General features: G+C 35.1%; 1 protein-coding gene across 1 annotated transcript in view; it reads left to right on the top strand.

Moving 5' to 3' along the window:
- The window catches only part of POLN (DNA polymerase nu), a gene marked incomplete at both ends in the record, with an annotated part of 78,115 nt that extends 64,336 nt beyond the window's left edge, over positions 1-13,779 (top strand). Inside the window, 3 exons of the mRNA XM_079534357.1 lie at positions 4,446-4,513; positions 11,358-11,419; positions 13,711-13,779. Of these exons, the coding sequence (XP_079390483.1) occupies positions 4,446-4,513; positions 11,358-11,419; positions 13,711-13,779 (199 nt within the window). The remainder of the gene's footprint in view (positions 1-4,445; positions 4,514-11,357; positions 11,420-13,710) is intronic.
- Positions 13,780-14,450: the final 671 nt, after the last annotated feature.

A 14,450-nucleotide genomic window follows, 5' to 3' on the forward strand; every position in this document is an offset into this window, starting at 1 on the left:
TAGCTTATAAAAACCTTTTGTAGGTCACCTTTTTGATAGGTATGTTTTGAAACACTTTGGTACACCTGAAAATTCTTTTCTCTTAATTAACCATCTGTTCAGCTTCCTGCTCTTCTTGATGTAACTGCTGAGAAATTTCACAAGTTAGCTGAATTTTTGTAGTCAAAATGTTAGAATGTCAACATGTCTTGGTCTTCAGTAGGAAAATACTGAAAGAGAAGTAATATAAAGTAATTTCAAGTAACACCTATGCAAGCATGATATATTTTGAGCTACATCTTTTATATTACTATGTTAGAAATCCTCATATATGCAGCTTCATGAGAAACTTGAAGAGTCTGCAAAATGTCACAAAATTATCTCAACTTGTTCCTTATCTACATGACAATTTAATAGGAATTCTTTCCAGTTGAACCCATGTACATTTATGGGGAAAATCTGCAGCTATTAAATAGCGAGTAGTATTTGTAGTATATAAAAAAAATAAAAGATATTTATTGCAGAGGACACAGAGATTTTAAGAATTGAATCCAGCATTTATCTGGTCCGTTATCACTGAGTGTGGCCAGTAGCAGGTGCTTCAGAAGGAAGGTGCAAGATTTGTTACTAGGAATAATCTATCTGCAAATTCTCATCTTTCTGTGATTGTGGGGGATGCCTATAGTCTGAAATAAAAGATTTAAAAGTGTTCTCCCAAAGTCATTGGATTTCGTCAATCTAAATGTTCTTGAAAACGTGGAAGTGTTTATTACATAGCGGCCTTTTTATCTTTCTTTTCTTTTTAGTCTTTTAAACATTTTTTTCTAACCACATTTTTTGTTCTCTTTTGAGTTACTTTTTAATTAAATAAGCCCTTTAACCATGTAGTAATGACTATTTTATAGTCTTCCATTATGCAGTTAGGAATTTCAAATTCAAAAGGAAAAAATGCGATTTTATGACTGGAATGATTATTTTATTTATTAAAAAGGACAGAATGACAGACAAAGCTAGTAATCTATGGAAAATAGAATCTGATACTGCTGTTTCAGAACATGGTATGAAGTTCAATGTTCAGGGAAATAGTGTTTTATAAGAAAACTCTGGCTAGAAAAGGGCTGATTCTTTTGAAGTATTTCTACACTTATGTGGTGCTGCTAAGTGATCATTAATGCCATTTCTGAAGTAGTGTGTTTTTAGGAACTTCGAACATTTAGCTTTTTACATTTTTACTCTACCTATATAAAATCTTAATTATTACCATTGTATTATGTTCTTAAGTAAAGCTTTATGGAACTTCGTAAAAATTTAGCTAGATTTTTGCTGAGACAAAAAGCTATGATAAATTTCAAATAAATTCTCTTTTTTGTCCCTTCTTCAAGGAAAATTCTTTGGTTTTAGGAAATCTGTTCTTCAGTTACAAATGGGGGATCCCCAGTTGAACCCCAAACTAACATAACTGTGTTGGGTTTTAAGTGGTCTGGAAGTGGCTTGGGTCCAGGTTGCCTGCTTCCAAATTATGGAGTAAATTAACCTACAGTTAGTCTGTAGGAATTCATTGGTTCATTATTTTTTTGTATTATCTTCATTTAGACCAGCCTGGAAAACTGGACAATATTATGTTTTGAATTTGTTGTTAGCAGCAGAAAGGATTCTCCTCGTGATACAAAAATGTATAACAAAATCGTACACAGGACTATTCTGTGTCTGATTTTAGGTAGGGCATGGTAGCCCTACAAAGTCAGTGTTTAGAGATGGAGTTTTCCAGATGTTGGTTCAGAACAAGTGAGAGCCTACCTTAGTCCTTTGACCATAGAGTGAGCATTAATATAATTATTTTGAGCATATCTTGACCTGAAACAGAGCATCTAACTGTTAGAAAACACTTCCAAGGAAGACTGCTAGGAAAATCATGTCTTCTTTTTTTTTTTTTTTTTTTACTGCTGACATCTTCTACAGGATATTCCTACAGTAGCATCTGCAGCATGTCACACCACAGAAGTCTTGTTTGCAGTTTGGAGAAAATGTTTCCTTTAGTGGCAAAGAAATACAATTGCTCACAGGTGATATAAGAGCTGTTCTGCTGAATTCAGTTCAGTAGCACACTCATTTCTAGACAACAGATTTTAGGTAGTCCTGGAAAAACTTGCCTCTTTAGAGAGGTCCAGATCTGGAATATATTGCCTTGCAATAACTAACAAAATCCTCATCTATTCTTATATTAGAAAAAAATCTGACATGATATTATGAAAAAATAAACAGTAAGGAGGCCTCATCAGTAGAAGCTTATGAAAAAAATCTCTTGATAGTTGTTTGTTTTGTCATATATCAGATCAATTATATGGTCGTAATATAGTAATGACAACTATGTGGATCCATTGAAGATCCAAGTTTAGTGTAATCCAGTTTACTTCACATTTTAACAAGCAATAATGGGAGGAGCTTTCTATTTCAATATTCCTTCAAAGTGGCGATCACTTTATTAAGCTGATAAATAGGAGTGTAAGTTTTGAAAAAACTTTTTACTTAAGCTATATGAAAGATGTCTGTAATATTGGAATAGTAAAAGGTGTGAATTTTGAATGGAAATATTACTATGATTTTTCATTCATCTGTACTAAAGTCAAATAGGATAATGTCACTGCTTTAAGAAACCCAAAACCAGTTTTAGCTCTAGCATGGAGATGAGGTGATCTGTTAATCCAGTGCTGAGTTTTTTTGAAAATCTTCTTCCTCCATTTCTAAAATCTGACAAATCGATGATAAAATATTTGATCTATATTGTAAATTCTTCAAAGAAAGGACAGTTCCTTACTAAATATTTAGAAAATTGGGCTCTAATTCTGACTGACGCCATGAGTCACTACTCTGATACAAACAATAACTGGTCTGTCACATTTTTATTTCACTGGCTTCATCAATGCATTCATTTTCACTTATTCCAATGATTCAAAGTGTATTTGGAGTTTTTAACATTCACAGTTCTTTCTGATTTATATCTTTTTATATGTCACTCCAATGATTATGAAGAATCTCTTGCTTTAATTAATTTACTTACATTGGAAATCATAGCTTTTCATGTAAACTCTATTCTCTTGCTATGGATGATCCTGGTTTTTTCATCTGTTTCTTATTGTATCCCGTGTCCCAGTTTCCTATTAGAACTATGTTAATCTGTTTCACTCTGCTTTTGACTGAGGTGTAAGTGACTAATAATTGAAGACCTATTATTAGAGCTCACCACACTGGTACTCAATGTCACATTGTAATTTAAAGCAGTGTGAAACTATCTTAGGATATTTTCCTGAAAGATGTGAAAGTTATAACTTCTAACCATACCATATTTCAGCCATTTCTGAATAACTGCTAGGTATTAAAAAAGTCTATAGCATTTAATTTAAATGTTATATATGAAATGCAAAGAAATTCATAAATAGATGTTACAGTTTCATGACTTAGACTGCCAGCTGTAAGTATTAAAGAAGTAATGAAATAAACCTAATAGGAGTGCAGCTTAATCAGATGTGCAATATTTTTCCTTTCTAGGTAAGAACTGCATGAAAGATTATACGTGCTAGACTATATCTATTCTTCCTCAGATGTGATTCAGTCAAACACATATATTTTTTCCACTGTGATCTTATTTTTGCACGCAGACCAATAATTTAGGATTTATCCCAGTATGCGTTGAACAATTAAGACACAATCCATATGCAGGAGGCCTATTGATGTAGAACTAATATTGACAAAGAAAAAAACAAAGCATCAGTAGAACTTTATTACAAAACAGCTCTAACTGAAGAGCTCAGGTGCATGTTGTTGCATGGGTTTTAAGATGTTGCTGCTATCAGTTGTACATTCTGTTCTTACGAAGACAACTGTCCTGGTAACAGAGGCAACAAATCAGGTTGAGTATCTGAACCTGCATTTTTGTTCTTCAACCCACAGAATGAGGAGCCTTAATTTGCTTTTAAGTGAAAGGAGTATTTCCTGAGAAAGACTCCAGTCACTGGCCAATCCTAGACTAGGAGTTACTATTGCATACCAATGAGCCAAGTACTCTTGCTATTGACCTAATTTGGATTACTACAACAGCATATTTGCAACCCCATTTATTACAGCTCAGTTTGAGGAAAACAAGCTATATTAACAAAGCAAAACCTGTCTCTCTAATTTCTTGCAGTTTTTCTGCAATTTACAACAGTTTTAAATAGTACCTGTCACATCATCAAATCCCTGACAGGCATTTACAAGTTAGCTAGCAGTTTCGATTTGAGACCATGGCCTTTATGCTTTCAGAATATGTCGAATGGCAGTCCTTTTAACTCCATTGATGAAGTCTTTCACTTTCGTAGGACTTTTCTTAGGACTGTATGCGTGGTTTACATGAAAATTACTTGATATGAGTGAAAAGTACTATTAGAAATTTCATGCATATTCTGTCTGACATCTCTGAATTTTTTCAGATTAATTGCTCAGATTCATGATGAGTTGTTGTTTGAAGTAGAAGATTCCCAAATCCAGGAATTTTCAGGTAAATATAATCTCTTTCTTTCTCCCTCCCCATTTCCCAATAGCCTGTCATTTTTTTTTAATAACGTAGAATACAATAGCTCACTTAAAAGGATCATCTAGTCCAACTGTCCAGATGATTAAGAATTGATGTAACAGGAAGTTTTGATTCATTGATTCTCATGATTAAGAAAATAAATGCTATGCAGGTTTTTCTGAACGTTTTCCCTCACTGGTTCTTATGTCGATAAAATGTGATATGCTCTTTATCTAGAGTTTGTTAAATTGCTTATTTGTACTTAATTTACTTACCAAGATTTCCTCAGTTAGTACAAGAATCCCACAAGGAATAATATTTTCACCAAAGTCTTCAAGGGATGTAGAAGGAAACAAACCAGATTAAGATGAATGCCCTGGAAAATAACTTCCTAAATACATATAGTTGGGTTCTGTTACATAAAGAAATGTAAAACTCTTAATGTAAGAATGCAAGGTATTGTAATTTTAAGTTAATGTACTGTGTTTTTGTTTTCGTTTTTGTTTTTTAATATATTAAGAGAACTTTATGATGGATCTCTCAAAACTGATTGTTAGCAAAAGTTCCTGCCTACACTTTTATCTCTCATTCGGCTTCTTACAGATGTTAATTCATAAGCTAGAGTTTGTCCCTACATCTGGTAAAAATTTATCTAGCAAATGACAGCAAAGACAAGGCTGTCAGGTCTTTTCTCCAGTAAGTACTGGAGACATTACTGCAAGTGCTGAATGTTAATTCACATGTTTAGGTCTAGTCTGAAGTTGAAAAATGACTTTGGCTAAAACAAGTACTGCAAGATCACAAATATTTAAGGCTAACTGATACAAGAAATATATTGCATTATAACCAAATAGGCAGACAAGGGGTGCATCTGAATTAGGATTTAACTTCCAGTCAGGAGTAGGAGTATGAAGCAGATCTCCCTGTTGTCCCCAGTCCATTATGTGAACAGTTTTGGTTTATTTGCAGTCTGAGAATAGTTGAACCAGATTCCTATTAGATGAAACTAAATAGGAAGACTCTTTTTTCCCAAACTTTTCCAATTAGTTCAGGAGTTGTTTAACTGAGGTAACAAATTGCATATGCAAGTTTTAAAGAGGAGTGTCAAAAGGATATGGGCTTCTAAATCACTTCAGTGCTTTGAAACCCAGATATGAATTTCATCCCATTACCTCTTCTCTTTGTCTTCTTATTTTTATTTGCTGATATTCTTTAGCTGTTGGCTTCATCTTTCCTTATCTAAAGAGTCTTTTTGTCCATTCAGAAACTTTAAATTATAGAATCTGCTGACTTGCAGAACCCTGCCTGAGCATTAATGACCCAGAGAGAAATCTCAGTTGTACAATCACTAAGCTCAGTAAAGCTAAGGAGCAGTGTGCAATGGATTTAATTGAGTACAGCTCAGTGCTGTGTTATTCTCCTGCATTTACTGTGATCCAAGAAAGCACTGGCCTAGTATTCAAAGTATTTGCATTCTGATTCCAGTCATGCTTTTGATCTACTTTTTAAGGAAAGCAACAGCAAACGTATGTCTTAGTTTTTGCGGAAAGGATATGAAATCTTAAGGCACTTCCAAGATTTATAAATGAAGAACATAAAGGCAAATCATATTATTTCAATTAAATGATAATGCAGAACACAAGCTTTTTCAGGAGCATTTCCCCTATGGAAGTGTCTTTTGTACTGCTTTATAACAAGAACATGTCTATTTGCTTCTGAGACTCTCCTGAGCAGAAGCTGTGTTCCCACAAGTCAATCATACTGCCAGTGCTTTCTCTATGCCTGCTTAGGACTTCATAAGGCCACAATAAGATTTTTCAGTACTATTCAGTATTATTATGTCCAACTGACGATCTTGAATCTTTTTAATTCTATAAGCAAGCAGCAAGCAAGCAAGCAAGAAGATATTCTTTTTTTCTAACATCATTTTTTTGCACAAAATACTACATGTAAGTTTACCAGCTCTTACCTGTACGTTGGAGGATACTTTCCCCAGACAGATTCTACTACTCACAGTTGCATAGCATGCATACTGCTCACTCTGGACAGGTCAAAATGCCATCTGTTTATAATGAGTGTCCAAACCTTGACATACATTGAAATACAGTAAAGCACTGAGTTAGCTTCTTTTCAAAATAGTTATGGTATATTATCTAACTCAATTCTCTATTTAGGGCAAGAAAAAAATATCAGAAAGATATATGTATTTTTAATAATCTTCACTTTCTATTGGAGGATGCGTGGAAAGATGAATTCTAAACATTTGGTGGAAATTTGCTTTTGACAGAAGACTGTCACCTTTACCATCAATAATATGCCTGATTTCTAGGCAGCTGGTCTGTCTGGCATCCTCACCTTCTGAGCTCTCAAGGAACCCAAGAAGCAGAAAAGGAGATGGTATTTTGGGAACAGCAAAAAATGGGTTCTTGCATCTGAGAGGGCTCGGCATCTCCAAGATCTGAAATCTATGCAATCAGGTACATCATAGACTGTGCCCAAATCAGACTGTGAGTCTTCATAAGAATTGCAGAAAAGTGTTCAGGAATTGAAGAACCCAGTTTATCATTTTGTGGTAATGTATCAATTGCAGCCTGTCTTATATTTGGCACATATTAATTACATCCTTTATTTTTTTCTTCTCATACTTTACCAGGTATAAAAAAAATTCAATTCAAATACTTAAAATGTAAGCATGCCAAAAGACCAAGTCTGAGGAAAAAAATAAACTAAGGCTATTTATTTTTATACTAAGATCAGTTAAGATTACTGTTATGTAGAAACAAGAGCTTAAAAAAAAATCTGTCAGCAGAAAATTGTGGTTCTTTGAATTTCTGTGAAGTTTCCTTTTATTCTACTACAGTTTCCAAATTAATGAGTGTTGAGGCAGCTGCATAAAAAAGCATGCATCTTCAAAAGGTGATTCAAGTAACAGAACAGAAGAATGCGCTAGTCATTGCAGGGTAGTGGCATTTTGTGTTCTCTGAGCTGCCTTCTTCTAACTGGAGGACACTGATACTTAAAACAGAGATGCCTCCAGATAGCCTTTAATCTGTAAAAATCCTTATTCCTCAGATCATGTGTCTAATCAGCTTCGGCTTGTTTCTGGAGTCATAATTTCATAGGTGAATGAGCTTGAAAAATGTCTTCAGTTTGATAGGGACAAACAAGCTTTTGTTCCACACCATTGCCTTTTCTTTGCTCCTATTCACAACTCTTTGAATAAGCACATTTATTCCATCCAGTATCAAGAAAATCTAATATGGGTTACAATTTCAGCTCATCTATGATGCCTTTACTTTGCTGTCATCAATTCTGGGGGACTAAAGATGAAATATGTAATTTTTTTAACATGACATACAAAACATTCCAGAATGAGCATAATCAACAAATCTCATAATTGCTGACTGTGGGTTTTGAGAGGGAAGTTGCAAAGGCTGGGAGAACAGCATTTAACAGATGCTACTGCAGTATATGGCTGACTGCAAAGGAACATTTTAAAATTAATAATTAATGTGCCCTAGATAGACCAGAGGTGCATGACAGAACATGAATAATCGTTCTCCGAAAAGCTTCCAATCTAAATTTTAGAAAAGAAACCAAAAAGAAACCAACAAAAACAACGACAACAACAAAAAAGAATGATAGAGACATAGAGACAGATCTATTTAAACCTTTGTTGTTATTCTGTAATGTATATGAGATAAAGAACATAAGTTTGCCTATGCCTGGACTGTTTATTTTGAGCACTTAAGAGGAAAGTTTTCCAGGAGATCAGAGAGAGGGAGAATCAGACATTATATACATAGGACTAAAGGGGACCTCTCATGCAATTATATACCACCATACCATATGGTCTCTTTTATAAATGATCATCTCCATATGAAAAATTACTCCCACTGGGAGACGGTTCTAAATTTTGGAGAGATAAAATTCTGGAACTTTTGATTTCCAGCCTAAATGTACTTAGCCAGTTTATCTAGTTATTTTCATGCAAAAACTGTCAATTAATTTAAATGCTTCCTTCTTCACAGACTACTGAACAGGAATGGTAATCTACTTGCTTTTTCTTGATATTTCTATTATTGTTATATTGTTATATATTGTCTATATTGTTTTATATATATATATATATATATATTGTTTTTTATATATATATATATATATATATATATATATTATTTAAAACCTGTTGTAAAATAAATGCAGACAAATCTTCCAAAGATATGATTTCAAAAGGCTGAAATGCAGGCAAAACCTCCTTGGATTGTTTGAAGTGAATGGTTTTACCATGCTACCCTTTAAATTCTAGGAAGAAAAAGAGAAGTCAGTTTGACATGAGAAATAAAATAGGGAGTCAAACCAGAAAAACAAAGAAAAAAGTCAAGCAAACCCACGGAGAGGTTTTTAATGGGTTGTCACAGAGAATGAGGAACCATTAGGTTCGCTCACTTTGATGTGGCCATTTTAATCTCTGCTTTTTTAAATTAAAAGCAGTTAAGGATCCAGCAGAATTCTGATCATGCCAGATGCCTTAAAGCAAGAACTGTGTGAACCAACAGAGAAAGATTTTGCTATCATCACTGTCACTGTTGAAACCCCTTTTGGGGATAACAGTTATATGGGAGAAAATGCGTCAAATTTAGAGGGGAAATGGATCTAATTCAGTGCACGTGCAGATGCTCACATTTCTCAGCCCATGAATCAGGGGTGCTGACTCATGCTTCCTCTTCTGTTGTCCATTGGAACTCCTTTTGTCTAAAAGACCTATTCCTCCCATTGCCTTGGTGATCTGTTGCTCTTTATTTATCTAACGGCACTAAAGGCTGAGCGTGCCCTTAGCTTTTTTGTCAGTGCTTTGGTGGAATATTACAGAGCTGAGTGAAGCTGTACAAATGTGGAATCCAGAGGTGATGCTCTCACTAAAGCTTTGTACAGTTGTACCTATAAAAAATTACTTACCCATGGATTGCTTGGCAATCTGCTTAGCCTTCTAAAGGCATGTCACCTTGTCAGTGTCCCGATGTCTGCTGCATTGCTGATCTCCCAGAGCTGGCAGCTTGTTTAAATTCAGACTGGGCTTCTCAAGACAGTCCAACACTCCTTTATTAATAGGCATCTTGACTTGGAATGAATTTTAAGTAGATAATTGTTTAGACCAACACTTCCCTATGCTGTCACAATTAGTGTTAGACATCTTTGTTTCTGCACTCCAAACACAATGCTGTCCTCAACAGAACCGCAAGCTACCTCAAATCCAGCGTGAAGCAAATATGAGGGCTGCTCCAAAAGTAATGCCTCTTATTTTATGAAGTTGGCCCACATTGTCAGAGGTAGATGTTGGTGCTATGACAGCAGAAGCTGAACCTTCCTACCAGTATTGTTACATTTTGTTGCCATATGACAAATGGCAGCAGCAGGGCAGTCAGACAAAATGGTATCTGGCCTGGACATGTGTAAGAAGCAAAGGTATGGAATTGAATTTCTCCATGTGGAAAAAATGGCACCCACTGACATTAATCTATGTTTACTGAACGTTTATGGAGACCAAACAGTGAATGTGAGCATGGTTGAAGCAGTGGGTGATGTGTTTCAGCAGTGGTGACAGGGACAGTGGGTCACTTTTGTTTGTGCAGGTATTTACAAGAGCATCATGCAGGCTCTTCTTCATCACTGGTGAAAATGCATAGATAATGGTGGTGCCTGTGTTGAAAAGTAGTGTTTTGTAGCTTAGAATTTGTTCTATCAAACAGTCTCATTGTTCTCTTTCCAATCATTTCCATGGAAACAAAAAGGAGGCGTTACTTTCAGAGCGACCTATGTACACAGGTGTTATCACGTGCCAACATATTTCAACATAAGTCTTATTTTTCTCATCTAAGGAACTTCAGCCACTGATCTTATAAGCTTCTGCATAACTTGGACTTCATGGAAAATCTTATGACAGCTCATTAACACGCAAGTGTGAGTGAGCCAGCGTAGTCTAAGCACCCCACTTGTGCTCAGTCAGAAGCTAGTTATTTTTTTCATTATTATCATATCAGCCTCAGTGTCACAGATGTGACATAAAACACTGCGTACTATTCTTCAGTGCTGGCATCAGTAGAAAAGGTTTTGGTAGCAGCCAGAAAGACAACAACCATATGCTGCTTCTTGGAGTTCTTGTTCCTTCTTTGCACCTAACCTCAGCTGCTAAAGAGCTATGATGTGCATCAAGGAATAACTTCAAAGAATACTTCTCAGTAATCATGTGGTTTTCAGCCTAGTAGTTATCACCACATACTGCACAATCTGTTGTTTCTCAGTTTCATGAGGCGCACACTGACATGTAATCAGCTGTCCTGTCAGAAGAGTGGTGGTTACTCAATGACTTCCTCTCTGGGGCAGCCCAGTACTCCTTTTTCACTTTCAGTAGCCAAAAGTTACCTCCTTTTTAAAGCCATTTATCCACTGAAATTTTATCGGAACCATATTTTGTTGCAGCAGAAATCTTTGCCAAACAACACAGTAATTGGTATGACCAAGGATGAGAAATCTAGTCACAAATGATTGATTTGAAATTATTACAGAAGCATTTTTCACATTAATGGTGAGCACAGTGTTGTGACATGGTGGGTTAAGTTACGTAAATCATACTGCAGTTCAATTGGTTTGAAAATCTTGAAAAATTTTAATGTTTTTTTGTTGTTTGTTTTTTTTTTTTTTTTTTTTTTTAAATAAATGGAGGTATTTTACAACAGAAAGAAACCATACTTTTTTTTTTTTTTTTTAAATATAATAATTCCATCCTGGAACATAAAGCTGTAGATTTTCAACTTCTTTGTCCTTACAGCACTGGTGAAAAGAACAATGGAATCCCTTCAGCAAACCACAGCCTTGGAAGTGCCACTGAAGGTAGGAACAATTCTGAATTTCCACTGCTATCTCAAGGATATGTAGTTTTCTATGTTGTTGTCATTATATTAAGAATCTAGAAACAACCACTTTGACTTTCACTTCAACAGTTTCACGTTCAGACTTGCAGGTAATAGCTTTTTGGAATTACCATAAAAAATCTAAAGGAAAAATAATTGAAAGAAACTCAACCTCTATTTTGGAAAGCGTGACCGTAGTGCACTGTTTGTCTTAGCTATACAGCACAGTAATTTCAAAACCCATTTCATTTATTGCCATGGAATTTCTGATGAGTGTGGTAGAATGAGAAATAATGCCTTAATAAGCATTCTGAAAAGTGCATTCGTAACAATATTGCAAAAGATCTTCAGTAATTTTCATTTAGAAAACTGTGATCTTTTCAGCATTTCTGAGTAGGTGCCTAACATACAAAATCACTCCTTCCAGTTTGAAGTATGGGCCATTTTCTATTTGAACTGCATCTGTAACAGCAGTACTCTGCGGAGTAGATAGCTAAACAGCTACTATCTCCATTTCCATTGTATCTAATTGTAATTCTTACATAATGTACCTATATTTTTCTCTCTACAAGGTTGATGCCCTTTGCTTCTAGTTCACTGCTCAGCTGTTGTTGATAAGGGATTTCTGTCTCTGGAATCCCTAAACTAAGAGAGTAATTAATTGCCCAAGGGTTTGCTTTTACCTGAGAAACTGAATGCTTGGTGTTGCCAGATAACTCATTCTCCAGTATACCTGAATGAGATCTGGGGACAGCAACAGATTTTTTCTGTTTATTTCATAAATACTTACAACATACAGGCTTGTATTAACAGGAATCGTTGAAAAAGAAAACTACTAGATAACTTTTAGCTTATATTCTTACCTCCAGGTCTTCTATTTCAGCATTTGTGAAGCTGGCCTTCCCTTGAGATCTTATAGTTACATATTTCTGGCCCCCAGTGGAGACTCGTTAAAATAAGTATGGCATTACTAATAATATATAAGGCAAATAGCAACACTGCAGTCCTTCCTTGATAGTTCTGGGATTCCCTTTTTCAAGGACACTGTCAAAGACAACTTTGTTCATATTTTGCCTGAGAAAGTCATTGATACGAAATAAAATATGAACAATAGGTTTGTAATAAAGACAGATGTTTGCACACAATAAGAATGCTCGCAGTTACACAGCCTAAATACCAGCTTAATATTACCTATTGCAGACTAACCACTGGCAGAAGTTCATCAAACTACAGCACATAGCATGGTTCCTTTCTTATACTAGAAGTGTCTTAGCACACACTGACAAATGCACCTAGGTGCATTAGCAAATGGATTCTATATGCCACTCCAATGAGAAGAGTGATTCTCTTTTAAATGGCAACTGCATTTTAATAGGCAAAAAAGAAACAGTATTGGACAATAAGTAGTTGTCTGGGGTTTGGATATTTTTATAAGCAGTAGAAGTATTTGGAGATGCATGTTTTCTTACCTTGTCTTGGTCTCCTTTTCCCGAGTGTATTACCGTAGAAGTCATGACACATTTTTACTCTTACTGCATGTTAGGCTACACAAATCATGAAGACACTTCATCTTCCTCTGAAACATCCAAAATGGATCAATGGCAGAGACCACATACAAACCATGAAGTGTAAACAGTTTGATCTTAGTGAAGAATTTGAGACTGATCTTTTTTCAAAGAGTCTGTATTTTTGTTCACGTTATCTTTCTGTACAGTAAATACATATTTTAGGATTAGAGATGTTGAAGATGAAAAGATTTTTGTCAAATGCTCCTGCTTTCCTTCAGCACACTTGCCTAGACTAACTACGTATTATGTGCTCTATTAATATGAATGCTATCTTTTAATATGGAAGAAAGATATCATTAAAGTAGAGCACACATGTCATCGTAATAGGGAGAGATTTCTTCTTCTTCTTTGAGGAAAAGAATTCTTTACCTTTGAAGTAGCTTCTTTTCCAAAATGTAGTCCTTGCTAATGAGGCAGCTTTCATGTCAAAATATCTACTGTACTACACCAGTAACTGCAAAACAAACTGAAAAAGAGCCAAGGCAACAACAAATATACCTCAGGTCTGTGAAAGTGGATGATTTTTAAAAAAGCAGTATCTTAATCAAAACTGTAATTGCAATAAAGTATTACTAGATGTGAAGAACATTTCACATAGGTAGGTGAGTAATCTAGAGCATTATCCATATCCAAAAGGAAAAGCAAAAATAGTAATCTTGCTGTAAGTGATGTGTTTGTTTAATTTTTTTGTTGTTGTTGACAGGTTCCCTTGAAAGTGCTTCTTACCACTGGGAAATCATGGGGGTGTATGACAGAATTGCAGGAGATGTAAAACAGTCATCGGGGATGTTATTCAGTACCCGTACACCTCATTGGCCTGTGCTGATTCCTCACTGAATCACTAGGCAACAGCGCTGCTGGATCTTTCATAAGCACCTAATACTCTGCATGTGAATTTTTTTACTTCATTTTGTCTGTAGCCCTAGGCAACAGCAGTGAGATAAAACTGGATTTTACCAGTTCATTGTGTTTCCTTTAGCCAAGGTAACCAGCAGGGAGCTGCTTTTGTTCAGAGCTAAACTGCTACATGCAAGAAATGAAGCAAGACAACATTAACCCTTTGGGAACATGACAAATATATTTGAGTTAAATGCATGTTTAGATTATAATATTTGATATTTGGCAAAGTGCTTTTGTAAAAATACATATAATCTAGAATTAGAAAGACACTATTTGAAGCTGCTTAACTGTTGCATTCAGCTTATTCTATAATTTGTAAGTTAATGGCAGCTGCTGAATGTCTTTTTTACAAAGACTTAGAAAAGAGTTCCTTGTAAGTGAAGAGTTTTCACTTTACTTTGTATTTAGGATTTTAGAGTAAAACAAGTAAATGAAAACTGCATTAGATGTATTAAAAAAATAGCCAGATTGTTGTCAGTTCTATTAATTTCAAACTCAGATTGTACACTGTAGCTTTAGCATACTTTAGAGGAAGTATTTTAG

The sequence above is a fragment of the Tetrao urogallus genome, assembly GCF_951394365.1.
Source record: "Tetrao urogallus genome assembly, chromosome: 4".
Classification (NCBI taxonomy): domain Eukaryota; kingdom Metazoa; phylum Chordata; class Aves; order Galliformes; family Phasianidae; genus Tetrao; species Tetrao urogallus.